Genomic DNA, 27,766 nt, shown 5'->3' on the forward strand with positions numbered 1-27,766 from the left:
CCCGACATGAAAGCCGCTCTATAAATGTAATGTCGTTGTTGCTGAAGGTTTGAAGCTGAGAGTGTTGAAGCTTCGGGCTGTTGTACAAACAGCAGCCAAGCACCGACCGACCACAGGCGCTTTATCAACATCACAAATTTGGTTACTTCTATTTTTCTGTTAGTTACTTGCAGTTAACACAGCGACAGCTCACTTGTGCCAGAGCCCAGGTGCATGTCACTGTGTGTGTGTCATAACTTGAGTGGATGTGTGTTACTGTATGTGGTATTCAATTAGCACCTTCAGGAGGAGAGAGAAACAAACACACACACACAGAAAAAACTCACACACAGAAAACCTGAAAAAATATACCTATTGCATTTAATCAGATATAAATTTGAGTATCTGAAATGATAGAGTGTAAACTCTTACCGTGTCACAGGTAGAGACAGAGCAGAGATTAATCTCTGGTCGAACCTTGTCTCTGCGAATGACACTCAGTAGCACAGAATGTAAGGCACAACTGGACTGGAAGATCATCAATAATACAGTACATGATCGTCTGCCTGGCCACACAGTGTATAGAATATAGTTTTTTGGTCAGCCGGGTATCTGGCACCTGCAGAATCCCCATCGTGCTTCAGCGTTCCAAATAATAATAATAATCCTTGCATTTGATATAGCGCTCTTCATGTCTTCTCGACGTCTCAAAGCGATTCACAGAATAGACTGTAAAGTGAATTGACCGTACATTTGTGGGCGAAATGCAGCAGCCAATTGCGGACAACAGTGTCCCACAAACAGTCGTGGATTGAAAATTACCAATTTATTTTTGATTTTTGTTTTGGAGGGATTATCATTAGGGGCGTGGAGTAAGGAAACTTGCCCAAGCTTTCGCCCTGCCGGGAATTGAACCCAGGTGACTCGCTTGCAAGGCGAGTGCTCTAACCACTGAGCTACAGGACTCCATAAATCAGATACTCTTAAACACGGTGATGGTGCTTAAGAGTTCCCGGTATGCCTCTCGCACATGGAAATTCCTGTGTGTTAGAATGGCACATTCACCCTTTTCCTGGAGGGACGCATCCTGCCATTCTAATTCTGGAGAGGAATAGGCACAGGTTAATAAGAGCCAAGGCTTGGGGATCCGAGAGTGTGTGTGGGGGTAACGCTGGAGTCCAACCAACTAAAATTTACCATATCGCTTGTCATTTGGAGCACTGACTGGCAAGTTTTCCTGCTACTTGTCTGCGCAGCAGTCAGTCAGGTGTCTAACCCCCCCCAGGCCTCCCAGTCTGGTGTCTAGCCACCCAGGCTGGTGTCTAGGTGCCTGGCTGGTGTCTATGTTGTCTGCTTTGGGTGGAGTGTTGGCCGTGAGCAGGTGCTGGGGCACAAAGACAGGAAGAGCAGCAGGTTGACCCCGAATTGCAGGTAGCCGAAGGACGGGAAGCCGTAGGCGTCAAACAGGAAACCGCCGATGGTGGGAGAGATGGAGCGGATCAGAGAATACACGGACATGCTCAGCCCCAGCATCGCACCTACAACACACACAGCATCTAGCATTTATCTCCACCCTCACACCAACCCTGATCCTCACCTACACCCCCTCCCCAACCCCAGGCACCCTGACCCTGATCACCCTCCCCCGGTCGGTCTCTGTGACCTCAGAGCCGCTGTTTCGCCGGCACTTAGTATCCGGCTCACACACAGAGTGACACATGGAGGCGAGGTGAGGAGGAGGGGCTCAGAGGAAGGGCTGAGGAACCTCAGGGGCTTGAGAAGGAGGCAGGGGAAGAGCGAGTGTATGATGGCACCACCTACCTGTGTCCGCGGCGGGCGCCAGCTTGGTTAAGATGCTGTTGGTGGTGAGGGAGAAGATAGCGATTCCCAGTGACATGGGGATACAGGTGACACAGAAATGGATAACATTGGTCATCATAGCCTGAAACACAGAGACAGTGATGCAGAGACGCAGTGAAGGGGCAGCGTGGGGAGATGGGGCAGAGCGGAGGCCGACAATATGTCTCCTCTGCTCCATCTACCATTTAGCTCAGCCTCTCATGCTGTTACTTGTTGTAAGAACCATAGACATGTTCTGCCTCAACCATGCGCCCGGCAACACATTCCATATCCTAACCACCCTGTGTGTGAAAATATTTCTCCTAACCGCCCCATTTGCTTGTTTACTAACTCTTAAACTGACACCCTCTGATTACTGACTCACTAACCAATGGATATAATTTCTCCTTATTGACTCTTCATCATTTTGAAGGTCACTTCTCAACTTCTTTGTTCCAACAGAAAAAGTCCCAGTTCCTCCAAGCACCGCCCGTAGGCCTGATCTCATCCCTTGACTCATCCTCAGGGTGTGACCTATGAGCAGAGTCTGGATGTGGTTGACACCGTGCTGTGGCTCTCGAGGATTCTCCCCATCACGTGGACAGCAGACAATTCTTACCATGGCCAAACCCATCAGACACACCAGCAGGATGGAGCAGAGAATCAATATTTGTTCAGGAATCCATCTGGTCAGCCACCCAACCACCAATCCCTGCATCACCTGAGAGAGAGAGGGGCAACATCAGAGACCTAATGCACCCTAGCCCGTCCTCGCATCACACAGCAGCGCATAGTAAGGCAGTGTGCAGAGCGAGTGTCAGCCTGTCTCTAACCTGTCCTTTCACTGATCTGGGAGTGTGGATGGACAGTGGCGCGAGCTTTACTCTGTCTCTAACCATGGGGGTACCAGGAGCCACAATGACTGGAGTGGGGAGATGGGGGGGGCATAACTGTATATGTGTATGTGTGTGTGTGGGGAGTGGTAACCACTTGCAACAGAGGAGAGGTTCCCGCCTGTTTCACACACAAGTTGTAGCTCTGGGCTCTTCGCCAGTCAGTTCGTTTCCCACACTGGGACCTGCCCGCAGCAATCACGCTGTCAGTCTAGGAGGGGTCGTGACAGGACAGACCGGAATAGCAGATTACCAGCTCCCCTCCCTCTCAGCTCAGTCACACGGTGCAGCAAACCTGTTCTGCCTCTAGGTTCATGCCAACTCTCTTTGACGTGCTGATATCCGGTGGGAACTGCCAAAGTGTATAATGCACAGCATACATAGCACCACACACAGCCCCACACACAGCATCACACACAGCATCACACACAGTACGTAGCACCACACACAACACAAAGCACATAGTGTATACAGCACAGCACCCAACACACAGCACACAGTGTACACAGCACAGCACACATGGCACACAGTGTTTCGGGATGTCACCCACAGATCAGACGTTGCTCGACTCTGCTCTAACGTTGCCCACACTGACACCCTCTGGGTGAAGCTGTTCTGATGTTGTTTCTCTCTGAGTTCACTGGCTGGTCACAGTGTTCACCAGCTCTAGGTTTTCCCATTTCTAGATTACACTGTGCCAGCAGCTCCACTGTGCCAGTCAATGAGGCTCACTGCAGATCACATACAGGGTGGACAGGGCATTGCACACAGTAACAGTGACAGAACAGGGGCATTACACACAGTAACAGTAATGGGAACAGGAGTGTTACACAGAGCAACAGTGACGGGAACTTGATGATTATCTGGAGAAAATGGTGATGAGGGCAGTCAGCACAGGTTTGTAATGGAATTTAATGAATTGTCTGTGATTAATGAGAGCAGAGTTGAGGAACAGAGAAAGTTGCTATGCGATAACACCATTGGATGTCGCGCTTTCAACCACTACGCCCCAAAGCTCTGGAACACTCTCCCTCAATCCCTCCGCCCTGCCCCCTCTCTCCCCTTTTTCAAGTCCCGCCTGAAAAACTTCCTCTTCGACTGTGTCACACAGTCCCACCCCCTCGGCTCAGAGTCCCACTGTTAAGCGCTCTGAGAGACGACCCTGCATGGAGGGTGCTATATAAGTGCAAGCTGTTGTTGTTGTCTTTGATAAAAGTTCTGCAGAAGAGGTTATCAGACCTTCAAAATCCTGATACTAAAGCTGTGGCTGGATAGAGGATGTGTGATGGACAATGGGTGTATGTCAGACTGGCAGTGCTGTGCCTCAGAGCTTGTAACTTGTGCTGTCACTAGGATGACAAGGATTATTATTGTTAATAAACCTTGCCTGTTTGACTGTGTGTATGGTCAACCGCGCACCCTCCCCCCCGCCCGCCCCCCCCCCCACTCCCATGCTCAGTGTCCGCCGGAGACATTCCCCTATGTGAAGGGCGCTGTATAAACGCAGGCTGTTTTTTATTATATAATACACACATTGTATATAGGGCAAACCCTGGCAGTACCGGCCTCACCATTGTGGAAGTTCACTTATAATATAGTCGTCCCTGCGAGCGCTGGAGCTGGCTTATGGTTCGGACAGAAACCAGCTGGTGCTAAACCCTGACGGGATAATCTGCTATACAATTGTTTTCCCTTTAACTCCCCAAATTCTGTCATTCCATCACTGCCTCGAGCCTGGAATGTCAAGCCCATATACTCGAATAGACTGTCCAATAACACAGTGAGTTGAATACAGTGGGGATTCCACCGCTATATTAATTTACTATATTAATGTAATATTTCAGAGAGGCCAGTCACATTCTTAAATAGTCTTTCAAGCTGCTTTTCTACTTAGAACAACAGGAACGCGGCTTTGAAATTAAAAACAAAATCAACCAATTTGCCAATTGCTGCCCACTCTAACACGCTGCGTTAATAGAGTAAATTTCGAGGCAGTGGCATAGCTCCCTACAGTGAGCAACATGGGGAGAAGGAGTGCGTAAGACAGGAGGTGCTGGTATTAGGGGGGAGCTGCAGTCACAATATGGATGTATCATTTCCTTCCTGTTGCATTCCTGAGATTCCTGTGTGGCACCACAACCTTATTTAGAAGTTTGACTTCTCAGGAATTTGTGGTCTCTGTGAGCAGTTATTTACGTAGCCTGAGGTACCTCCAGTGTGTGTGTATGAGGGGGGAAACATCACAACATTTATACAATGAGGGCTTTCTCAACCAGAGAGGACCAGTCAACATAGCCCAGCCGCTAACACCATCAAACTGCAAATATCACCACACACAACACACATCAGGAGACACACAGAAAGAGACACACACACAAACACAGACAAACAGGGATGAGAGACTTTAGTTATGTGAGGGACTAGAGAACCTGAGATTTTTCTCCTGGCGACAGCATGGCCCAGACGGGCTTATTAGCAGGACCCGGAAGGGCAGACGAGTCACTGGGGGCAGGGAATCCTCCTACTCAGTTCATATTAACCCTGCAAGCCAAAGTCCTAATGTGTAGGGTGATTCCTAGCTGGACAAGCAGTGTGAAATCTTGCCAGTGAGTGCAAGCAATGGCAGGTATGCGGTTTTAGCCGGGTGTAATAATATAATAATAATAATTGCATTTGATACAGCGCTTTTCACGTATTCTAGATGTCTCAAAGTGCTTCACAGAATATACTGTGAAGTGAATTGACTATATATGTTAGACTCCAACGCACCTTCTGGGGTCCCCAAGCATTAGCTCTTGCTAACCTGCACCTAATACCCTAAAGAATTAGGTAAGCAGGATGCTCCACCCCAACAATCTATCTCTGGGATTTGTAGGTGGGATGCAGGAAATTCTTAACTTAGTTTGGATACTCTTAAACATGGGGATGGGTTTGCATGTATCAGATGCTTGGCTGTGTCTTGCCCGCTCCCCCCCCCCCCCCCCGTCACTCACCATCTGGAGCAGGCCAATGTATGCCATGAGGTAGCCATTGTGTTCTGCATCCAGCTTGAAGTAATCCATGGCTACCACAGAGAACATGCTCTGGAACACGCCTGTAAGATGGAACTAGGTCACATTACACACAGCACACGGGGCTCAGTTACACACAGCACACGGGACTCGGTCATCACACAGCACACAGGGTCAGTCACATACAGGGTCAGTCACACAGCACACAGGGTCAGTCACACACAGGGTCAGTCACACACAGGGTCAGTCACACAGCACACAGGGTCAGTCACACACAACACACAGGGTCAGTCACACACCTGAGGGAATGCCAGTGATGATTTTAATGGTGAAGATCTTTGCAGCTCCCGGAATGCTCATGAGTCGCGTAATCGTCTTCAAACTGAACACGCTGCCTGTGGCCTGGCCTGTAACATCCAGAGAGGCACATCACCCCGACACACTCACACACTCACCCCGACACACTCACTCCGACACATTCACCATAACTCACTGACCCCAACACTCACCTGACACATTCATCCCGACACAATCACTTCGACACACTCACCACCATCACACTCACTCACACACGCACTCAAGAATCACTCATACAGGCTCTCCGTGATACACCGCCCCCGCCCCCGAAACACTCACACACAGGCACTCCCTGCCACACACACATCCTGACGTGCTGCGGCCGTGTGTTGCCGGCACACTCAGGGCCACTGACCGGCTTTATGTTGCTGTGTGACTGATTGAGGTTTGGTGTGAGCCGGGATGTACTTCACAGCTATGGCGGCATTGAGGAGAGATCCCACTGCGGCCACGTAGGCTGTGGCTGGCTCCCTGTGATTGAGACATACAGTAAACAACGTGAACCTCCTACCTCCCATATTACACACTGCATCACCAGCCCACCCTGGGAACAGCCAGGGCAAGATAAGAGAGAAATGATTATCCTTCTAACCCACTCAAGCTCACTTCTTGATCTGGGACACACAGGAAACGCATTGTGGCGAGGTCAATGTGTAATTGACTCGTTACAAACAAGAAGCCCTATGAGGACTGTGATGATTTGGGAGCACAAAGACAGAAGAGCAAACTCAAGCAAGAAAACTTTGTCGATCAAAGGATTACTGCAAGCAATCGGACACTCCAATATGACTGGAAGTTTGTCATCGAAGTTGATGACTCCAACTCTTTCAGGACATGGCTTGATCACTCGACAGTCCTGAATTGTCCTCCACGGTTTGTGAGCATAACTAACCTTTAAGCTGTGATGTATTGCTGATTTCTGTTAGCTAATAAATTTTGACTTGATTGTAACATTCTTAGTTTAGTCTTTGTCTATACTTTACCTCAGGGTTAAATGAGCTATAGAAGAAGCTTAACAGTAACTCTTCTTTACACCACTGCTTGGCTGGCTCTGGCCTCCTCCTTGTCCCTCGTCCCCTCCGCTCCACCATCGGTGGCCACGTTTTCAGCCACTACGCTTCAAAACTTTGGAACTCTCTCGCTCAATCCCTCCGCCTTGCCACCTCATTCCCCTTTTTCAGATCACACCTAAGACCTTCCTTTTCAATGTGCGTATGGTCACCTCCCTATCCCCGGCTCACCTCAGGCTCCGCCACTGTTAAGCGTTCTGAGATGCAGCAGGATGTTGTATAAATGCAAATTATTGTTGTTGGCATCAATGTTAAACTGAGGTCCTATCTGCTTTTTCAGGTAGATGTCAAAGATTCTGCAGCACTATTCAAAAAGAGAAGGGAGTTTCTCTCTCCTGGTGTCCTGGAGAGGTCAACAATCCTCCAGGTAAAATTGTTCATTCACTTCTTGGCTGTGGGTCATTGCAAATATCGGCTGCCGTGTTCTCCCACAAAATACAGTCTCTGCACTTCGCAGTGAAGCACTTTGAGATGTCCACCCGATGTCAGGATAATCATGTAAGGATTATTATAGAAATTATTATAATTACAATAGTCACATTTACAGTAACATTCTACAAATCACATTGAGCCCTCATTCAAGTATTATTACTTTTTACACTGTCCATCCATATTTCCAGGTCAGTGACAACACGGGTTAGAGACAGAGTAACTATACCTGTCTCTATATCTGTAGTAACTAAACCTGTCAGAGACGGGTTAGAGACAGAGTAACTATGACCCTCTACATTATACTTGGGAGCACGAACCTTCCCTGGATCCATCCCTTCTCTCCAGCTACCGCCCCATCTCTAACCTCCCATTCTTCTCCAAGGTCCTGGAACAAATTGTTGTGTTCCATCTCCGCTCCTTTCTCGCCATTCCCTCTTTGAACCCCTCCAATCCGCCTTCCGCGCTGCCCACAGCACGGAAACAGCTCTGGTCAAAGTCACTAATGACATTCTGAACATCTGTGATCAGGACTCCCTCTGCCTTCTTGTCCTCCTCAACCTCTCTGCCGCATTCAACACTGTCGACCGCTCCATCCTCATACACCGCCTCTCCGCTTTACTCAATCTTCACGGATCTGCCCTTGCCTGGTTCAATTCCTATCTCTCTCATCGTCTCCACTTCGTTGCCTCTAACGGTTTCTCCGCCAGCCTCCGCACTGTTACATCTGGAGTCCCTCAGGGCTCTGTCCTTGGCCCTCTCCTCTTTAATATCTACGTGCTCCCCCTTGGTGACATCATCCGCAGACATGGGGTCAACTTCTACATGTATGCGGATGACACCCAACTCTATCTTTCTGCCTCCACCCTCAACTCCAGGACCACTGCTGTCCTGACAGACTGCCTGTCGGACATCAAGTCCTGGATGAGGGCAAATTTCCTATAGTTGAATGTGAACAAGACTGAGGCCCTCCTGATTGCCTCACGCCAGCGCCTCCGCACCTCAGGCTCTGGCAGCATCGACCTCCATGGCTGCACACTTCAACTCACCAAACCAGTCAGGAACTTTGGTGTCTTGTTCAACCCTCAACTGTCTTTTCTCCCCCACATTCAAGCCATGACCCGCTCTGCCTTCCCTCACCTCTGTAACATCACCCGACTCCGCCACTACCTCACCCCTCAGGCCTCTGGAACTCTTGTTCATGCCTTCATCACCTCCAGGCTCGACTATGCAAACTCCCTGCTTGTCAGCCTTCCCAACTCCTCCCCCCACCGGCTGCAGATAATCCAAAACTCTGCAGCCCGTGTCCTCTCCCGCACCAAACTCCGTGACCCCATCTCCCCCAATCTCACCCGACTCCACTGGCTCCCTATCCTTCAGAGAATCCAGTTCAAGATCCTGGTCCTCACATACAAAGCCCTCCATGGCCTCGTCCCACCCTACCTCTGCGACCTCCTAACCCCCTACTAACCCGTCCATTCCCTCCGCTCAGCCGGCTCCGGCCTGCTCCACGTCCCCTGACCCACCCGCCCCACCATTGGCGGGAGAGCCTTCAGCCATTCTGCCTCCAACCTCTGGAATTCCATTCCCAGTCACTCCGCCTCACCCCCTCCTTAGCCTCCTTCAAGTCCCACCTCAAGACCCTTCTCTACGACCATGCCATCGGCCACCCCCCTCCCTTACTCCCCCAACCCCAGCTCAGGTCTGAAATGCTGTACTCTGTCCACCGCCTTGGGACATCCTCCCGACGTGAAAGGCGCGATACAAATGTAATCTTGTGGTTGTTGTTGATGATTGTCTGTTGTATCAGTGGCTCAGTGTTTGAGTGGGTGAGCTATGTGATGATCTGAACAGTGGGTTAGGAGCATTCACAGACAGCTGGGATGTTTGTTGTCAGGACGGAAGTGGTGGGATTGAGAGGAATGTTTGATTAAACATTGGGTCAGGAAGCAGGCTGTGATTGCAAACACTCAGGCTTTCAGCAGGGGAACTGCAGGATGTGGGCAGGTGTGTCCACAGAATCTGCTGGAGTACGCGAGAGAGAGAGAGAGAGAGAGAAAACATGTGTGCATGTGAGCATGAGGGAGAGTGTGTATGTGAGAGAGAAAACGTGTGTGTATGTGTGTGTGCGCGTGAGGGTGCGCGTGTGTGTGTGAGAGAGCATGTGTGTGCGAGAGAGTGTGGCGTGTGTGAGCAAGAGAGAGCCTGTTTCTGTGACAAAGCGTGTGTGAGAGAGAGTGAGACACAGTGTGTGTGGATGTATGTGTACGGGAGGGCCGTAATGGAGTCAACCACATTGCCATTTACAGTGCTGACCGGGACCTGCGTCTCTCACAATCGCTGAGTAAGAGGGTCCACACACGACCCCTCAGGCACATAAACCCTCAGGCACCCCTCTAACTTCACATCTACCGCATGCGGAGGCTGAGCCCTGGCCGGGGTGAGTCAGCCCTGTTCTGCGAGCTGTGACACGTTTGTCTGGTTGGGCCACTGTGTGTTCAGCAGTGAGTGCGTGGGAGTCTCAGACAGAGAGACTTTCACCTCATTCTGCATTTATTTTTGCTCACAGAGCTAGCCAACTCCCACTCTCTTCCCAAAGACATTGGTGCCAGCCTGGCTCAGTCAGCAGCACACTCACCCCTAAGGCCCCCAGGCTCTGGAACTCCATCCCCCAGTGCCTTCGCCGCTTCCTCCCTTTCCTCCTTCAAGGCCGGTCTCAAAACCTTTCTCTTTGACCGAGCCTTCAGCTCCCCTCTCGACTCTCTTCCCCTCCTCGCTCCCTCCCTTCCCTCCCCTCACCCTGACCATTTCCCCCCTCCTTGCTCCCTCCCTTCCCTCCCCTCACCCTGACCATTTCCCCCCTCCTCGCTCCCTCCCTTCCCTCCCCTCACCCTGACCATTTCCCCGCTCCTCGCTCCCTCCCTTCCCTCCCCTCACCCTGACCATTTCCCCCCTCCTCGCTCCCTCCCTTCCCTCCCCTCACCCTGACCATTTCCCCCCTCCTCGCTCCCTCCCTTCCCTCCCCTCACCCTGACCATTTCCCCCCTCCTCGCTCCCTCCCTTCCCTCCCCTCACCCTGACCATTTCCCCCCTGCTCGGGTCGTGACCCAACTGTGCAGCGCCTTGGGACGTCCTCCTGACGTGAAAGGCGCTTTATAAATGGAATCTTGTTGTTGTTGTTGTTGTAAGGCAACAGGTCATGGGTTTAAGCCCCACGTTGGAACTTTGAGCTCAGTCTACGCAGACCAATGCACTTCTGGGGGAGCTGCATTCTTGAAGGAATCATCCTTCAGATGAGACATTAATCCAAGGGCCCATTTGCCATCCCAGAGCGACACCCTCCGCTCACTAATCTCAGTGTGGGGTAGGTGTTAGGGACTCAGGTTGGCAAAAAAAGCGAAGATTTGTGGACTCCAGAGTGTTTGTTAGGGTAACTGCCTCTCCAAGCTGCTGCGTCAGGCTGGCTGGTCTTTCATCATCCCCACACACCTACACCACACATCCCCACACACCTACTCCACTGAGAACCCCGGCAAGGTGGTCTCCATTCTGTCATTCCATTGCCGGGCACAGCAGGAGCCAGCTCACTCCGCTCCCTCTGCTGTAACCTCTCCCTTACCCCTCTCACTCTCCTAATTCTCCAAGGAGTTTTCTCTCCTCCTCTCCTGTAACCTCTCCCATGGCCGCTCCCTTCTCGGTTAACCCCTGAAGCTCTTTGTACCAGAGTTAATGTTTTGAGATAAAGTTACCATAGAGACAGCAGCATCGGGGTCTGGGTGTGTCAGGACGTGCGGAGGCAGCTGTGAGCATGTTGAGGGCTCTCATCCTCCACACTTACTGACAAGCTGTGTTTACACACCGACAGCGTGGTGGCGATCACACAATGTGTGCCTTCGGGCCAGACCCACTTTGTTTTACTTATACTCTCCTGAAGACCCCACACTCACACCTACCCCACACACCTACCCCACACATCCCCACAAACCTACCCCACACACCTACTCCACACATTCACACCTAACTCACACGCTCTCCCCTACCCCGCACGCGCTCCCCCAACCCCGCACGCTCTCCCCAACCCCGCACGCTCTCCCCAACCACGCACGCTCTCCCCAACCCCGCACGCTCTCCCCAACCCCGCAAGCTCTCCCCAACCCCGCACGCTCTCCCCAACCCCGCACGCTCTCCCCAACCCCGCACGCTCTCCCCAACCCCGCACGCTCTCCCCAACCCCGCACGCTCACCCCAACCCCACACGCTCACCCCAACCCCACACACTCACAGAATGAGTGATGCCTAATGTGGATTAACGGTGAGTCAGCGCCTGGCACCTCAGCCCTGACTAGTTATAGACAATGCCTCACCTTGGGTCTGGGCCCACCTCATACTCTCCTGCATCTTTACCAGAGACAAACCCGGACATAACACAGTACTCCCAGTACTGGGATATCAGTACTCCCAAACTCCAATACTCCACAGCCTGAGAGATTCATCTCTTCCTCAGCCTGTATTGCCTCTAGTGGGGAGCGAACACCAGCATGGACACAAATGGGGAGCGAACAGGGAATGGGAGTAGATAGAGAGCTCCAGTGGGGAGCGAGCACCAGCACAGACACAATGGGGAGAGAGCCACCATCAGGGCCTGAGTTCAGATTCTGCGCCCATAACCTCTAGAAGTCCCTAGCTCTGTCCATCTGTCTCACCCCATCTCTACCAGACTTTATGTCCTGCCGTAAAACCCGTCTCTTTGTCTGACCTTAAGCTCCCCGTTCCCCACTTGCTTTGTGTCTGACCCCCCATCTTTGTAACACATTATCCTATGTGAAGGGTGCTAGATAAGTTTAAGCTGCTGTTGTTGGAGAAGGAAGCTCACACTTAAGAGTGTCGTCAGGGTTTGGAGTTCATTCCCACAAGCGGCTAATGCAGCTGGATAATGGAATCATTCCAAAGCCAGTTGAGGAATAAAGCTGTGGCGACTGTGCTGCCAAGTGGGGTTAATGTGCAGGGTGTAACCAGATCATGGTGGCACACACACTGTCGCTGAAATGTTTGACATTTATACACAGCCTCCAAAAGATGCCCCTTGAACCTAAGCAAGCTAAGCCTGATCCCACACTTGACCCTGACAGATGAGTAATTGGAGGATGAAAGGTGCGGAAGCAGCACTCGCACTGCTCTGACCCAGCAGATGGTGTAATAGGCTCTTGGAAACTCACCCACACACTCAGCCAATAGAGACATCCTTCAGATCAGGAGACTGAGCCTTACAGCACACGTCATATTTGACCCACAGTCTCACTCTGCAATATGCAGTCTCCATCAGCAGAGAGCAAACTCCATTACAGGCAGGTTACTGAGGCAAGCCTGCAAATAGTCACTACACTAGGCAGCAATGCGTAAAGCGTTTTGAGACGTTACAGACACTCTGTCAAAAGCAAGGATTTATTATTAGCTAATGCCTGGGGTGGTGCGGCAGGACGTCAGCCACAGAGCACTGACGTGAGCAAACATTCACTTCCCACTGATTCTTCTCTCAGAGCTCACACTGTTAGCAAAAGCTTGAGAGCTGGGGTCTTGGTGGGAGGGGGGTAGGGGGTGGGGGATGGGGGTTAAAGACACACAGAGACAGCCACCCACACGGATACTAAAAGGGAAAGTGAGAGTGTGCTGAAAGAACAGCCATTGTCCTTCTGAGAGCAGAGAAGCGGGGAGTGAGGTCAGGCCAGTGTGTGTGACGTGTGTGAAAGATGTTCATTCACAGAGCAGCGCCTCGGTCACCAGATGACAGCCCAACTGTCACCATTAACAACCTCATCGCGAAAGAGAACAAGCCACAGGGTGTGCAAAGCCACGTGGATTCTCCCTCCCCGCCACCCCAAGCAGAAACCCCCAAAACACACAGCCCCCCCACCCCCACCACCCCACAGCACTGAGCCCCACCCCCAGCCTTTCTCCCCCAAGTTGTGGACCCATGAGCTGCTGCTTGGGGAGGTTACCCCGAAGGTCCTGCTGACTGCCCCCAGGCGGGTGGCTCTGGGCACAGCGAGGCTTACATTAGCCACTCCTGGCCTTTGCTGCCCTCTGCTGTTGATCAACTGTAAGTAGAGACAGAGACAGATCGCCGTTAGCCCTCGTGTTCATTAAACCGTGTTCACTCCTCCAGGAACCCGTTGGAGTCCCCTCACCTTGTCCCTTCCCTCACCTCCTTCAAGGTCAGTCTGAAGACCTTTCTCTTGGACTCCGCCCTTAGTCATCTTCCGCCTCCCTCAGACTGCTGAAACCCTCACCCATGCATTTGACAGCTCAAGGCTTGATCACGGGAACTCCCTCCTCATCGGCCTTCCCAACGCTTCCCTTCACAAGCTGCAGATCATCCAAAACTCTGCAGCTCGTGTACTCTGATGCACCAGGCTCCGCAACCCCACCACTCCCACCCTCGCCCGACTCCACTGGCTCCCCATCCCCCAGAGGATCGAGTTCAAGATCCTCGTCCTGACCTTTAAGGCCATCCATGGCCTCACCCCCTCCTACCTCTCTGACCTGCTGACTCCCTACCAACCTGGGAGTGGGAGGGGGGGAGAATCATGTGTGTGGTTCATGTTGGAAGGCTTTCAGCCTCTCTGCCCCCACACTCTGGAACTCCATCCCAATGTCCCTTTGCCTCACTTCCTCCCTTGCCTCCTTCCAGGCTGGTCTCAAGACCCTTCTCTTCAACCGTGCCTTTGGTCTCCCTCCCACCTCTCTGCCTTCCCTCACCCCTACACCACTCCTCCATGCTCGAGTCCCGACACCCGACATCCTCTAGATGCCAGCGCTTTAGGACGTCCTCCCAACGTGAAAGGCGCTCTATAAATGTAATTTTATTGTTGTTGATGTATATATATTATAGTAATAAGAATCCTTGCATTTGATATAGCCCTTTATCACGTCGTTGAGACATCTCACTTACTATTGTTAGGTGTTGCTAGCATGAAACATATACAATACAAAAAATACAGTTACAAAAATATAGTCAATTCACTTATATTCACAGAATATTCTACAGCATATTCTGTGATGCTCTTGAGACATCTCAAGATAAGGCACTATTTCAAATGCAAGGATTATGATTAATACTTGTAATGCTGTAGATTGGTGAAATCGTGTTTAGCTGACCAGTATACATGGTATCCTGTTGCTTAGTCGTTAGAGCACTCACCTCGAAAGTGAGAGGACCTGCTTTCTGCATGTTATGCACACATGCAAATAGCACACATACAGCGAGCAGGAAGTGTCCTCAGAAGCAAATACACGAAGGCGTGAATAAGGTCTAAGGGAGCTCAGGGGAAGGGAAGGGAATGTGAAACAGATGATGGAAAGCCGTGCAAGTGAGAGCCTGGAATGTGGGGTTTTATTCAGGATTATCGCATACTGAACAGTCAGTTCAGACCTGTTAGATTAGAGAAGTTGTAGTCTAATAATAATGAACCATTAAACAAATGAGGAATGGAGAAAGTACTGACCGTCATGGGATAGAACACATCTAGTTTTCTCTGTTTCTTAAGGAATAATAAGACAGCCTTGGAAAAGGGCAGGGGTTCATCACTTATCAGTAAATAACAACAAGCCCACAGAGGTAACAGTCCAAGGTACTGGTCGACACAGGATCTCGACTTAGCAATAAGTCGCTAGATTCTGACAGGGCCTGCCAAGCGACAAAAGGCAACCCTCAAGAATGGCAACTAATGAGCAGGTTGTTTAAACTAGAGGACTTTGGTACCATCCCGGGATACTGATAAGAAATAACAGTCACTTAAAAGAAATATACTAATTGATAATAACAAAATAACAAGCACCAGATACAGCCCTAAACTGATCAATCTCCTATCTTAGACAGGACAAAGGGCCATGTGGAGTCTCAGTCAGGCAGGCACCAAACCAAATGATTGATTAACATGAGTATGTGACAGATCAGAAGTGGGTAGAGGAGCCCTAGGAAGGACACTTGGAGAAAGGGTATAACTCTAGGTGAGAACAGTTAGAAGAGCAGGACGACTCAAGAGGGAGATAGTCAGTCCGGGAGCATGGTCCGGGGTCACCATAAGTTTGTGAGTATATCGCTAAGCGGCTTGGGCTCAGGAGAGCGAAGACAAAGAACTACAGGTTGCTGAGCCGAGTGCTGGTCATCAGGCAAGACTGCTTATCTGGTAGAATATTTCTGTTCCATTGGTGAATAAACTATCTTGATTGTACAACTCTGTGTTCAGACCTTTATTGGTTAATGGCGAGGATCCAATTACAGTAGAAAGAACCTAACAGACCGGTCCACCTGGCCCCGCCTCACATCCCATAATAATCACCTGAGGTCACAGTATGTCACCAGGGGACATCCCCACACCACATACTGCGAGAGCCCCCCCCCACTCCTAGACCCCTACAGGATTGTCAACCCCCCTACGCACCCAGAACACCCCACCTACACACCCAGACCCCCTCCCTGAAGAACTCCGACATACCCCTCCCCACTCCCGCATTCCCAGACTCCACAGAACTGTCACCACCCAAACATTGCGAGACCCCACACCCGGCACTCCCAACCTCTCCGCCCCCACCCAGTAATGCCCTTCATTCAGTACATACCCAAACCTAGAGATGAGGATGCCACCGGTCAGGGAGCCAACAATCATGCCCACCCCATACGAGAGGCCCAGCTTCCCCAGGGAGCTCGCCCGCTCCGACTCAGCCGACAGGTCAGTCACCACCATCTGAACAGCTACAGGATGACAGCACAGAATCAGTGCCAGCCCGGCAACAAAATCAGGCTGAGGGAGGGGGGAGAGATTTATTGGACAGGGGGGGTGAATGGTTGCTCGACAGGTCAGGTTACAGTGGTAGAACAATGTGAATGATGATGTTGTGAATATAAGTGTAGAGCAGAAAACAACTTGAATGTAAACCTATTTATTGTTAAAAAATACTATTAATAATAATTTATGTAATGCAATTATGTAAGTTATTTATTTATAGGGATTCCTATTTAATAATATGTAATATAAGTGCCTGGGTGAGCGGGTGTGCAGACTTGTACCTTGTATTCCATGCATAAAAACAGAGGGAATTCGGGAGAGGAAGAGGAGAGGGATGTTGGTCGAGAGTCCCATCAGCAGGTAGGTGAGCCCGGAGGAGATGTACGCCAGAGACAGGGCAGCTCGGCCCCCAAACAAATCCCCAAACCTAGAGTGGAAACAAAGCCTCATCATTGCATGGCCTGGACAATCCCTCTCCTCTCTGTCCCCCAACTTGTCCCCCCACTCCGCCATGGGGACATTCCTGGCCGTGCCCCCTCCCCCTCCCCACCCCCTCCACACACACAAACAGACACTGGTGATAAGCCACCCGATGAGCGTGATTTGGTGTGAGAGTGCAGGCTGGGGGATGACTATTTTAAAGGGGTGTTAAGGATCTTGTGACAGTATTCAAAATATGTTGGGACTTTCTGTTGACCAACAATTGTGCATACCAATTGCTTATCCAACCCCGACTATCTGTGGGATCTTGGTATCTGCCAAATAGCTTTACCAAGATATAATAATAATAATAATCCTTGCATTTGATATAGCGCTTTTCACGTCGGGAGGACGTCCCAAAGCGCTTCACAGAACACACTGTAAAGTGAATTGACTATATTTGTGGGCGAACGCGGCAGCCAATTGCACACAGCAATGTCCCACAAACAGTCATAGATTGAAAATGACCAATTTATTATTGTTTTGGGTTTTTGGAGGGATTATTATTAGGCTCTGTGTGGAGTAAGGAAACTTGCCCAAGGTTTCGCCCTCTGCCTGGAATTGAACTCAGGTCTCTCACTTGCAAAGCGAGTGCTCTAACCACTGAGCTACAGGACTCCATATTTCTCTTCTTCAAGAATCTCTCCGATCCATTCAGTCAAACACGATTTCTGGCAGGAAATTCTACATTCCAACCACAACAATAACAACAAAATTACATTTATAGAGAGCCTTTCACGTCGGGAGGATGTCCCAAACCACCTTCTATACAAAGAAATATTCCTATAACCAATCTCTGAGTAGGGGAGGGGGTAGAGGGAGGGGCCGCAGATGGGGCAGCAGACGGGGTGGAGGGTGGGGCGGCGGGAGGAGTTCCAGGAGGGGCAGTGGGAGAGGCAGCAGGTGGGACAGTGGATGGGGCGTGGAGGAGGGAGAGGAGCAACGATTGGGGGAGGGGAGCACTGCTAGATGCCAGCGCTTTGGGATGTCCTCCCGATGTGAAAGGCGTTCTATAAATGTAATTTTGTTGTTGTTGCTGTTGATCATTTACCCAACAATAGCTGGTGGAGATTTAACATTGTGTCAATGTTTCCTCTTGCCAGTCTTATCCCCACCCCGTACCGGAGCACTATGCCCGGAGTAACAGTCATCTCATGGTTACCTGCCGAAGACGGGCCCTCCCAGGAGCTGGATAACAGCAAAGGCTGTCTGTAGGTACCCGAACACCACTGTGTCCATCCCCAGCCTCCGTGACAAGTACTGCAAATAAAAGGCAGCGTTAGAACCGGTGTTCGCAAGTGGGCAGGGGGGGAATGGACAGGCAGAGGGGCCTTGTCACCCCCCGAACATTGGGGCCCTCTCGTTTCCCCCTCCCCCCACTCTGGGTGAATAGGAGAGGGCATTAGTGAGAAGGCTGGAAGCAGAAGTTGCCGTATTGGAATGTCAGCCAAACATGAGCTCAAAGTCCCAATGTATGACTTTGAACCCACAACCTTCTGCATCAGAGGTGAGAGTGCTATCAATGGAGTCAGCCTTTTCCCCATGTGATTTTAATACAAAGATTTTAAGCAGAGAGGGGATTACTGCACCAACGAGTAACACAACACTTATTATTACTATGTCACTGTCTCCATTCAAACTGGGAGTCTGACCTCCTGCAGAGAGACACATGCCACCAGCTGACGTCAGCGCCTAGAGGGGCAATCGAAAAGGAACAGTGATTCTATCATGCTCTAATTTGTCTATACATCCCTGCCCAAAATTCACGTTAAACTACTTAATTAACAACGCTACCACTTGGCATCGCCACAAATCAAGATATATCATGAATCTATAACCAGGGGTCACAGTCTTAAAATTAAGGGTCAGCCTTTCAGAACAGAGTTAAGGAAACATTTCTTCACTCGGACGGTAGTGAACCCCAGAAGGCTGTAGATGCTCAGTTCTTGAAGATCTTCAAGGCTGAGACTGATAGATTTTTTAAAAATAGAGGGATTAGGGGATATGGGATAGGGCAGGTTATTAGAGTTAGGTCTGAAGATCAGCCATGATCTTATCGAATGGCGGGTAAGGCTCGAGGAGCCGAAAGGCCGACTCCTGCTCCTAATTCTTATTTTCTTATGGGTGCAGTTAGAACACAAATACAGTGCAGCTGCCGTATTGGAATGTCATAAGGGATAAGGGCCATTCACGTAGTGAGTGTTAAAGATGATGATGAGGTGTAGGGGGGGAGGGAGAGACACTGAGTGGGGAGAGCAGTAGGGATTTGGAAAATACTGACTAAATGGCGGGGAGAAAAAGCTGCCTCTGATTGAGAAGATTGTGGGTTCAAGCTGCATAAAGCTACATTTCAGCCACTGTGCCCCGAAACTCTGAAACACTCTCCCTCAAACCCTCCGCTTTGCCCCCTCTCTCCCCTTTTCAAGTCCCACCTGAAGACCTTCCTCTTCGACCTTGCTTACGGCCACCTCCACCCTCCACCCCGGCTCGGAGTCCCACTGTTGTTAAGCACTCTCAGATGCTACCCTGCATGGAGGGCACTATATAAGTGCAAGTTGTTGCTGTTGTTCCAGAGTTTCAGTGGGTAGTGGCTGAAGGCATGGCCACCAATGAGGGAACAACGGACAAGCAGGAAGCCAGAGCCTGCCGAGCGGAGGCAGCAGGTTGGGGAGTAAACAGGTCAGAGAGGTAGGGAGGTGCCAGGGTATGAAGGGATTTGAAGACAAGTGTGAGGATCTTGAAATCAATCCGTTCAGTGATGGAGAGCCAGTGGAGCCTGGTGAGGATGGGTTCACTAAGATTGGTGCAGGCGAGGACACGAGCTGATGAGTTCCGAATAACTGGGAATAAAGCTAGGAGGTCAAGAGGCAAGGGCAGCGTCACCAGAGGCTGAAAAATTGAGGAGGAGTGGGCACGGAGGGAATTCCAGAGATGAGGGTTGCGGTTCTATAGCTCATCAAGCCTGTTCCTCAGTTTATTAACACTTGTCAGATTTTTTGATCCATTGAGGGGATGAATCCTACTTACCTAATTCGGGAAGGTAAGCATTAGGTGCAGGTTGGCAAGAGTCAAGGCTTGGGGCGTTCAGCGGTATCCTGGAGCACTGTGGCTCAGGAACTGGACCCGAGACCATCACAGAGTGTTGGTTCAATTCAGACATCCCATTGCCAAGTCTGTGACACTTTGGAGTCATTTCAGCCATTCTCCTCCCCCCACCCCCACCTCCCCAGGAGAGTAACGAGTTGGTCTTGTAGCTCAGTGGTTAGAGCACTCGCTTTGCAAGTGAGAGACCTGAGTTCAATTCCAGGCAGAGGCCAAACCTCGGGCAAGTTTCCTTACTCCACACAGAGCCTAATAATAATCCCTCCAAAACCAAAAACAATAATAAATTGGTCATTTTCAATCCCCGACTGTTTGTGGGACATCGCTGTGCGCAATTGGCTGCCGCGTTCGCCCACAAATATACAGTCAATTCACTTTGCAGTGTGTTCTTTGAAGCGCTTTGGGACGTCTGAAAAGCGCTCTATCAAACGCAAGGATTATTATTATTATTATTATTATTAATCATTTTGACATCTGACAAAAACACAGTGTATTGCGGGCGAGTGCTCTCCTGAAAAGAGACGATCTCAGCATTGCATAACGCTGAACATTGCTCTCTGTGTGTGTGTGTGTGTGTGTGTGTGCACTCGGCGATGCAGCACTCGCCACCGACACTCAACGTACACGTTAATAAGAGCACCGAGTGGGGACTCACGGGCATCACTCCGGTTTGGATCCAGAAGAAGGTGGAATAGAGGGTCATGTTCAGGTGGGCGATCCCGATGGCAAAAGCCACTCCGGTGCCTTTCCCCGGGACTGACATCTCCCCCCGACACCCGCAAATGTCACTGAGAGCTGACACTCGCCGTCCGAGCCCCGAGGCGGAGAACTTGCGGCGCACCCGCTGTCAGTCGCCGGGGTGGCCTTGGGGGGCGCATCGGGCTCCCTCCCTCCCTCCCTCCCACCCACCCTGGGGATTGGGTGTGCGTGTGTCTGTCACTCACCCCCACCCACCCACCCAACCCGGCCGCTGGGTGCATTGTGTGTGTCTGTGTGTGTGGTAGTGGGTGTCCAGTGGGTGTCTCTCTGGCAGTGGGTGTCCAGTGGGTGTCTCTCTGGCAGTGGGTGCTCAGTGGGTGTCTCTCTCTGGCAGTGGGTGCTCAGTGTGTCTCTCTCTGGCAGTGGGTGCTCAGTGGGTGTCTCTCTCTGGCAGTGGGTGCTCAGTGGGTCTCTCTCTGGCAGTGGGTGCTCAGTGGGTGTCTCTCTGGCAGTGGGTGTCCAGTGGGTGTCTCTCTGGCAGTGGGTGCTCAGTGGGTGTCTCTCTGGCAGTGGGTGCTCAGTGGGTGTCTCTCTGGCAGTGGGTGCCCAGTGGGTGTCTCTCTGGTAGTGGGTGCTCAGTGGGTGTCTCTCTGGCAGTGGGTGTCCAGTGGGTGTCTCTCTGGCAGTGGGTGCTCAGTGGGTGTCTCTCTGGCAGTGGGTGCCCAGTGGGTGTCTCTCTGGCAGTGGGTGCCCAGTGGGTGTCTCTCTGGCAGTGGGTGCTCAGTGGGTGTCTCTCTGGCAGTGGGTGCTCAGTGGGTGTCTCTCTGGCAGTGGGTGCCCAGTGGGTGTCTCTCTGGCAGTGGGTGCCCAGTGGGTGTCTCTCTGGCAGTGGGTGCCCAGTGGGTGTCTCTCTGGCAGTGGGTGCTCAGTGGGTGTCTCTCTGGCAGTGGGTGCTCAGTGGGTGTCTCTCTGGCAGTGGGTGCCCAGTGGGTGTCTCTCTGGTAGTGGGTGCTCAGTGGGTGTCTCTCTGGCAGTGGGTGCTCGGTGTGTGTCTGCAGTGGATACTCAGTATATGTGTGTCAGGCAGTGGGTGCTCAGTGTATGTGTCAGAGTGGGTGCTTAGTGTATGTGTGCCTGGCAGTGGGTGCTCAGTGTGTATGAGTCTCTGGCAGTGGGTGCTCAGTGTGTATGAGTCTCTGGCAGTGGGTGCTCAGTGTGTGTGTCTGGCAGTGGGTGCTCAGTGTATGTGTGTCTGGCAGTGGGTGCTCAGTGTATGTGTCTGGCAGTGGGTGGTCAGTGTGTGTGTGTGTGTGTGGCAGTGGGTGCCCAGTGTGTGTGTGTCTGGCAGTGGGTGGTCAGTGTGTGTGTGTGGCAGTGGGTGGTCAGTGTGTGTGTGTGGCAGTGGGTGCCCAGTGTGTGTGTGTCTGGCAGTGGGTGCCCAGTGTGTGTGTGTGGCAGTGGGTGGTCAGTGTGTGTGTGTGGCAGTGGGTGCCCAGTGTGTGTGTGTGGCAGTGGGTGGTCAGTGTGTGTGTGTGGCAGTGGGTGCCCAGTGTGTGTGTGTCTGGCAGTGGGTGCCCAGTGTGTGTGTCTGGCAGTGGGTGGTCAGTGTGTGTGTGTGGCAGTGGGTGCTCAGTGTGTGTGTGTGGCAGTGGGTGCCCAGTGTGTGTGTGTCTGGCAGTGGGTGCCCAGTGTGTATGTCTGTCACTCACTCTCAGGCCCCGCCTCTACACGTTGCCACTCCCCCTGACTGACGTGTGCGCCGCCCAATCAACACCAGCCACGAGCTGCTCCGTTCTTCAATTGGCGCGGAGTCAACGGGAGAGGGCGGGACATTCCTCCACCGCAGCGCCCTATGAGGCGATGCTCGAATCCACCATCAGACACAGTGGCGTCTGAGTTACCCCCCCCCCCACCTCGTGGTGAGGCATGCTGGGAATTGTAGTTCCCGCCGCTCCACGGCAGGGCTGTAGATCCCGGCGTGCAGCGCGCGGCGGCGGGAAGCGGACGGTGCGAGGAGACGGTCAGCGCCGCCTCACAGCCGGGGAGGCGATGGGAGTATGGGCTCGGAGCCGCTGCAGCAGCTCAGCGCACGCAGCAGCGCCTTCCTGTCCGAGTTAAACAGCGTCCTGAGCACCACCAGGAACCTGTGAGTGACTCGGCTTTAGGCCTGACATCCGCGGGCGCGCCCCCGGCCCCCGCGCCTCTCTCCCTCTCCCTTTGCTGCTTGATGCAGCGTGATTGCCATCGGGGGGAAGGGGTGTTGTTGGGTGGGGGGGGGGGGGGAATTAAAATACGTTTGTAACCCCCCAAAGACAACCAAATACCATTCCCCCAGAGGAGCCCGTTATTCTGGTACCTAACCCGCTCAAAAGGAGCCCCAATAAACATGGGATTTTCAGGCTCTTACTGTAGAGCGCATGCGCGACTCGCCGGGGGGGGGCGGACACCATTCATAAACCAAACCGTACACTTGAGTGAAGAGTCGGGGCGGAGGGGGCGGGAGACGGGCCCACTTTGGGCATTTCCATTTGAGGGTTCAAAGCCCCGATACGCGTCTGTCAACCCGCCCCCGCCCCGTTCCCGCGCTCCCATTGGATCGCCAGCCTGCCCATCAATGTGTAGCCCGCTCCCATTGGTCTGCCAGCCTGTCCATCAATGTGTAGCCCGCTCCCATTGGACCGCCTGCCTGTCCATCAACCCGTCCGTCTGGCTGATCAACCCACCCCGCGCTCCCATTGGACCATCCGCCTGTCCATCAACCCACTCCCCGCTTCGTTGCTCTTCAGCCTCCGCTGATCCCGGGATCCTCAGCGCTGCGCCCCAAGTGCAGTCAGTGTTCCCTCCCAGATGTGATACCTGCACAAATGACGATAACCGCCGCCCCCCAACCCCCAAATTAGACACACGCCCCCAATATTTTCAGGTGCAGTAAAAAAAAGAACTGGTCCGATCGGGCGGGGGATCCATCAGCGGCAACACTGATTGTCATGGTGATGGGTTGTCAACACGTGGCACCCAGAGATTTACATTATAGTGATGATGATAATAATAATTATTATGCTGACATCTGGTGAGGCACTCATCAGATCACTTCATTCAAAATATTTTGCCCACAAAACTACTTGTGTTTACATAGCACCCTTCAAGCGGGGTAGCGTCCCCGAGCGCTTGACAGTGGCGGGGCATGACTCCCAAGCTGGGGGTGGGGGGGTGGAGATGACCATACGCATGGTTGAATAGGAGGGTCTTCCGACTCGATCTGAAAATGGGGAAGGAAGGGGCAAAGCTGAGGGATAGGAAGAGTGTTTCAGAGTTTCTAATGGTAGAATGGAGGGAACGGGGGACATGCAGAAGGCCGGAGCCAGTCAAGCGGAGGCTATGCGTTTCGGGTAAGCAGGTCGGAGAGGTAGGGAGGTGCCAGGGCATGAAGGGATTTGCAAATGAGTGTGAGGATCTTGAAATTGACCTGTTCGGTGATGGGGAGCCAGTGGAGCTTGGCTAGAACTGGTGTGATGGAGGTATGTCGAGGTGATAAGGAGGTTTTAGTCACTCAGGAAAGTGGGGTACATTCTCAGGCTGCTCCCATACCTCACGGTGATATTGGACCAGTTCTTAACTACCTGCACTCTCAGCTGTGAGCTCAAGCCTCATGTGGAATCATACCAACAGAGCTAAGCTGATACTCATCCAATTGTATAAGATTGAAATTAAGCAGCGGTTCTCAATGAATTTGTGAGTACAGATTGACAGATTGAGCTGCTTTCTAACATTCTTTTTAATTAAACTGGTTTTAATAAATTAACTGAATGTTGTGCGGCTGGGGCCACTTGCGCTCTGTCACACTGATAACTGCTCGCCCTGCACAGTGTGTGTTGGTGCAGATCCTCCTGGCCACAGCTTCCCCCCAGTGGCCCTGGAAAACTCATGCTGATGTATTCATTGCAGAGTCACTGAGTTTTTTTTCCCTTGGAGTGATGATATATCAGGAGTTCACTGAATGTGGAATTCTCAGTCTGGATTGGAGACTTTTAAGCACGGTGATGGGTTTCCGCATTTGGCTGACCCCCCCCCCCCCCAAAAGTATATTCTGTGTTTATTCAAATGGCAGCTGCAGGAAAAAATCATCACTGGTGTCTGAACTGGTGTTTGTCACCATTTTTTGTTTACTTCCTGCCATTTTCTCTCCCATATCTTTGCCAGTACGCTCCTGTTTCATTCCCTTTTGAGTGCAGTTAGTGTTCCAGTACCTTGTTCCAGCCACAGGGTGGCAGTGTCACTCAGATTAAACTGAGTGTGTGCCTGCCGCGGGCTCGATAATAATAATAATAATAATAATAATCCTTGCATTTGATATAGCGCGTTTCACGTCGGGAGGACGTCCCAAAGCGCTTCACAGAACGCACTGTAAAGTGAATTGACTGTATATTTGTGGGCGAACGCGGCAGCCAATTGCGCACAGCAATGTCCCACAAACAGTCGTAGATTGAAAATGACCAATTTATTATTGTTTTTGGTTTTGGAGGGATTATTATTAGGCTCTGTTTGGAGTAAGGAAACTTGCCCAAGGTTTCGCCCTGACCTGCCTGGAATTGAACTCAGGTCTCTCGCTTGCGAAGCGAGTGCTCTAACCACTGAGCTACAGGACTCCACTCCGATGGGCTTGCTTTGATAAATAGGAAGCATTGGCACTTGGAGCCAAACTCAGTCACAGTCTACACAGGGAGGAATGGAAACCCAGTTGCAGTCTGGGTTTCATGTGTTGCTTATTGAATCTCTGAGTGGTTCATCTGTGAATAGGCATCTGTGTGTGGGGCAAGGGAGTGGGGGGGACAACAGGCAGCACGGTACAGTCACAAACTCGCGTCTCTTGTCCTCAACAGGGTGAGTGAGCTTAGGACACTGGTAGCTTTGACAGACCCAGAAGGAGAGACACTGAACCAGTTCTCAAAGCAAAGTATGTATTGAAGGCGAGCCCAACGGAGCGCAGTGCATGGACACACGCTGACACAGCGCACGCCAACACTGGCTCGGGGCACGCACTGGCCCAGGGCACCCACTGACAAGTACCTCTATGAATAATACACTGACATTGTATGACCTCTGTGTTGTAGAGGATGAATAGCACTGGTTACAGATTACAGAAATCACTGGTGCACTGATTTCCAGTTGCCCTGAATTAGTTGAGTTTAATTTCTAACGGGATTTCTCATGGTGTAGTGGATGGTGTTGAGTGGGTGTCCCAGTTACCGGAGAGATCCAGTTTGCACGGCTCAGATTGTTCATTTCTGAATCGTGTGAAGACTCAGCAACAGTTAATGCCCTGTGTTGAATGTGATTATAATACGCCGATCTTTGCCTTTTTCTGACCAGGCTGTGCAGTCACTGGATATCTGGAAGGCTCTGTTTAACGCCTTACCTTCTGAGCAAGACACCTCTTTGTGAGGTGGTGGAATGGCTGATGAACAGAGCAGCGGTGTTTCCTCGGATCTTCTCACAGACACCGAGGACACAAACCGGTTCCTGGACGACACTGAGTCCCTGAGTGACACCGACCCTGAACCCAGTCTGCCGTCCTTCGATTCTCTCTCGCCCCTCAGCGATTCTGAGGCCGATGTGTGCTCACCAGTTGAGACCCCATGTGACTACACCACCCACCACTCATTGGCTGCCGTGGGCCGCACTCCACCCTCCCAGCTCTTCCAGCTCCGAGGCACCAGCTCCACATTCTCTTCCCGCAGCCAGAACATATTCAGTGGGTTAGAGCATGCGATGAAACGAGAGCCGTCCTCCCCAGGGAATGAGGACACCACTGACGGCGAGTTCACACGTCCCCTCACCCCTGAACCCCAGCGGAAAGTGATTGGCGAGTGTCTGGCAGGAAATAGAATCACCTCCAATCAGACCAGGCCTACCCGGCAGGGCAGCGGCTCACAGCAAGCCCGGACCCTGCCCGACTACCTGGTGCACCCTGAGCGCTGGACCAGGTACAGCCTGGAGGACGTGGCAGAGACCAGTAACAAGAAGAACACAGCGGTGGCGCTGGAGCTGATGGAGAGCTTGAAGAGGCAGAGGGAGAGCAGCATCGTTAGCCCCGCTCTCAGCCATGCCCAGGCCGAGCGAGCAGCCAGCAAAATCCTGTTCAGCAAACCAGCCAGCGTGGGGGGCAGCCCGCCTGCCGAGCGGGAGAGGACAGCGGGCAGGACTGAGGCAGGCAGGCAGCCCAGCGCCCTCAGGAAGAGGCCACACCGAGCCGAGCTGGAACCCAGGGAGGCTGGGCAGGTGGGGCTCACACATCTACAATCCGGCGAAGCGGACGAGGGGAAAGTGGGTGAGGCGGGGAGGGGAGGCCAGCAGGTGGCCAAAGGGGAGACGTTCCGGGAGCCAGCAGCATTTCACAGCGCGAAGAAGAGGAACCGAAAGAACATTCGGATAAAAACAGCTGAAAACGACGAGGAGAACTAAACTCCCCAGCCTGCCAATCTTTTACATTGTAAATCCATTAGTCTAAGAAGCCGAGGCCCGAGTTAGAGTCTCTGAGAGACAGAAGGTTTGTAGAGGGTTTGTCTTCACTCACACTGACAGCTGTGGTTACACTGTACAGGAACACGACTGCCTGGCTTTATCCCTTCCAACTGAATGATGCTTTTTGGGGGAGAGTTCTTTTAATGTCTTTCCACAGTCTGTGGGGAGGTGGATGGAAAACAAAAGCCACTGAACTGCAGTGAGGCTAGAATGTACCTGCTTAATAAACGCTGATTATTGTGACATTTATACTGTGCTCCATTTGTGATGCGCGTTAAATCCAAAACCACAGCTGAGATGTCCACTCACGCTAGTTACAAGCTGTTAGTTCACTTTGTTCACCACTGGGTTAGAAGGTTGTGCTGTGCTAATGTCTGGGATATTTCTGTTATTCTATAAACCTCATTCCTTCCTGTAATTATTCCCACTTCCTGAGATCTGAATTGTGCTGGGCTTCAGCTCCAGTCAGCACCCATGAGGGAGCGCAACATGGGTCTGTGGATCATAAGATGGGTCTGAATGAATAATAATAATAATCTTGCATTTGATATAGCGCCTTATTACGTCTTTGAGACGTCTCAAAGTGCTTAACGAAATAT

General features: G+C 51.7%; 2 protein-coding genes across 6 annotated transcripts; one reads left to right on the top strand and one right to left on the bottom strand.

The window, feature by feature from the left end:
- Positions 1–1,118: 1,118 nt before the first annotated feature.
- slc22a18 (solute carrier family 22 member 18) lies at positions 1,119–20,653 on the bottom strand. The gene is made up of 10 exons (XM_042341507.1): positions 20,602–20,653; positions 18,007–18,104; positions 16,646–16,791; positions 16,198–16,330; positions 6,435–6,550; positions 6,022–6,129; positions 5,705–5,805; positions 2,438–2,539; positions 1,801–1,921; positions 1,119–1,517 (listed from the first exon to the last, which is right to left on the bottom strand). Exons 1-10 carry the CDS (start codon positions 20,647–20,649, stop codon positions 1,321–1,323), a joined length of 1,170 nt encoding a protein of 389 aa, XP_042197441.1. The 5' UTR covers positions 20,650–20,653; the 3' UTR covers positions 1,119–1,320.
- On the top strand, positions 20,580–27,410 carry tssc4 (tumor suppressing subtransferable candidate 4). Of its 5 annotated transcripts, none has more exons than XM_042341509.1 (3): positions 20,580–20,655; positions 25,526–25,599; positions 26,016–27,410. In XM_042341509.1, exon 3 carries the CDS (start codon positions 26,097–26,099, stop codon positions 27,105–27,107), a length of 1,011 nt encoding a protein of 336 aa, XP_042197443.1. In that variant the 5' UTR covers positions 20,580–20,655; positions 25,526–25,599; positions 26,016–26,096; the 3' UTR covers positions 27,108–27,410. The 5 variants fall into 5 exon arrangements, with proteins under 5 accessions (XP_042197443.1, XP_007885579.1, XP_007885581.1 ...); XM_007887388.2 differs by lacking the exon at positions 20,580–20,655 and adding an exon at positions 22,607–22,791; XM_007887389.2 differs by lacking the exon at positions 20,580–20,655 and adding an exon at positions 24,149–24,377.
- The last annotated feature ends 356 nt before the right edge of the window (positions 27,411–27,766 follow it).

The sequence above is a fragment of the Callorhinchus milii genome, unplaced genomic scaffold (genome assembly GCF_018977255.1).
Source record: "Callorhinchus milii isolate IMCB2004 unplaced genomic scaffold, IMCB_Cmil_1.0 Scaffold17, whole genome shotgun sequence".
Lineage (NCBI taxonomy): Eukaryota > Metazoa > Chordata > Chondrichthyes > Chimaeriformes > Callorhinchidae > Callorhinchus > Callorhinchus milii.

Coding starts and splice junctions, on each gene's coding strand:
- tssc4 (XM_042341509.1), top strand. CDS start 26,097: ATGGCTGATGAACAGAGCAGCGGTGTTTCCTCGGATCTTCTCACAGAC.
- slc22a18 (XM_042341507.1), bottom strand. CDS start 20,649: ATGACCCTCTATTCCACCTTCTTCTGGATCCAAACCGGAGTGATGCCC. Junction 18,105..20,601: donor TCCAAACCGGAGTGATGCCC/GTGAGTCCCCAC, acceptor TTTTATTTGCAG/TACTTGTCACGGAGGCTGGG. Junction 6,130..6,434: donor CACACAGCAACATAAAGCCG/GTCAGTGGCCCT, acceptor TGGATGTTACAG/GCCAGGCCACAGGCAGCGTG.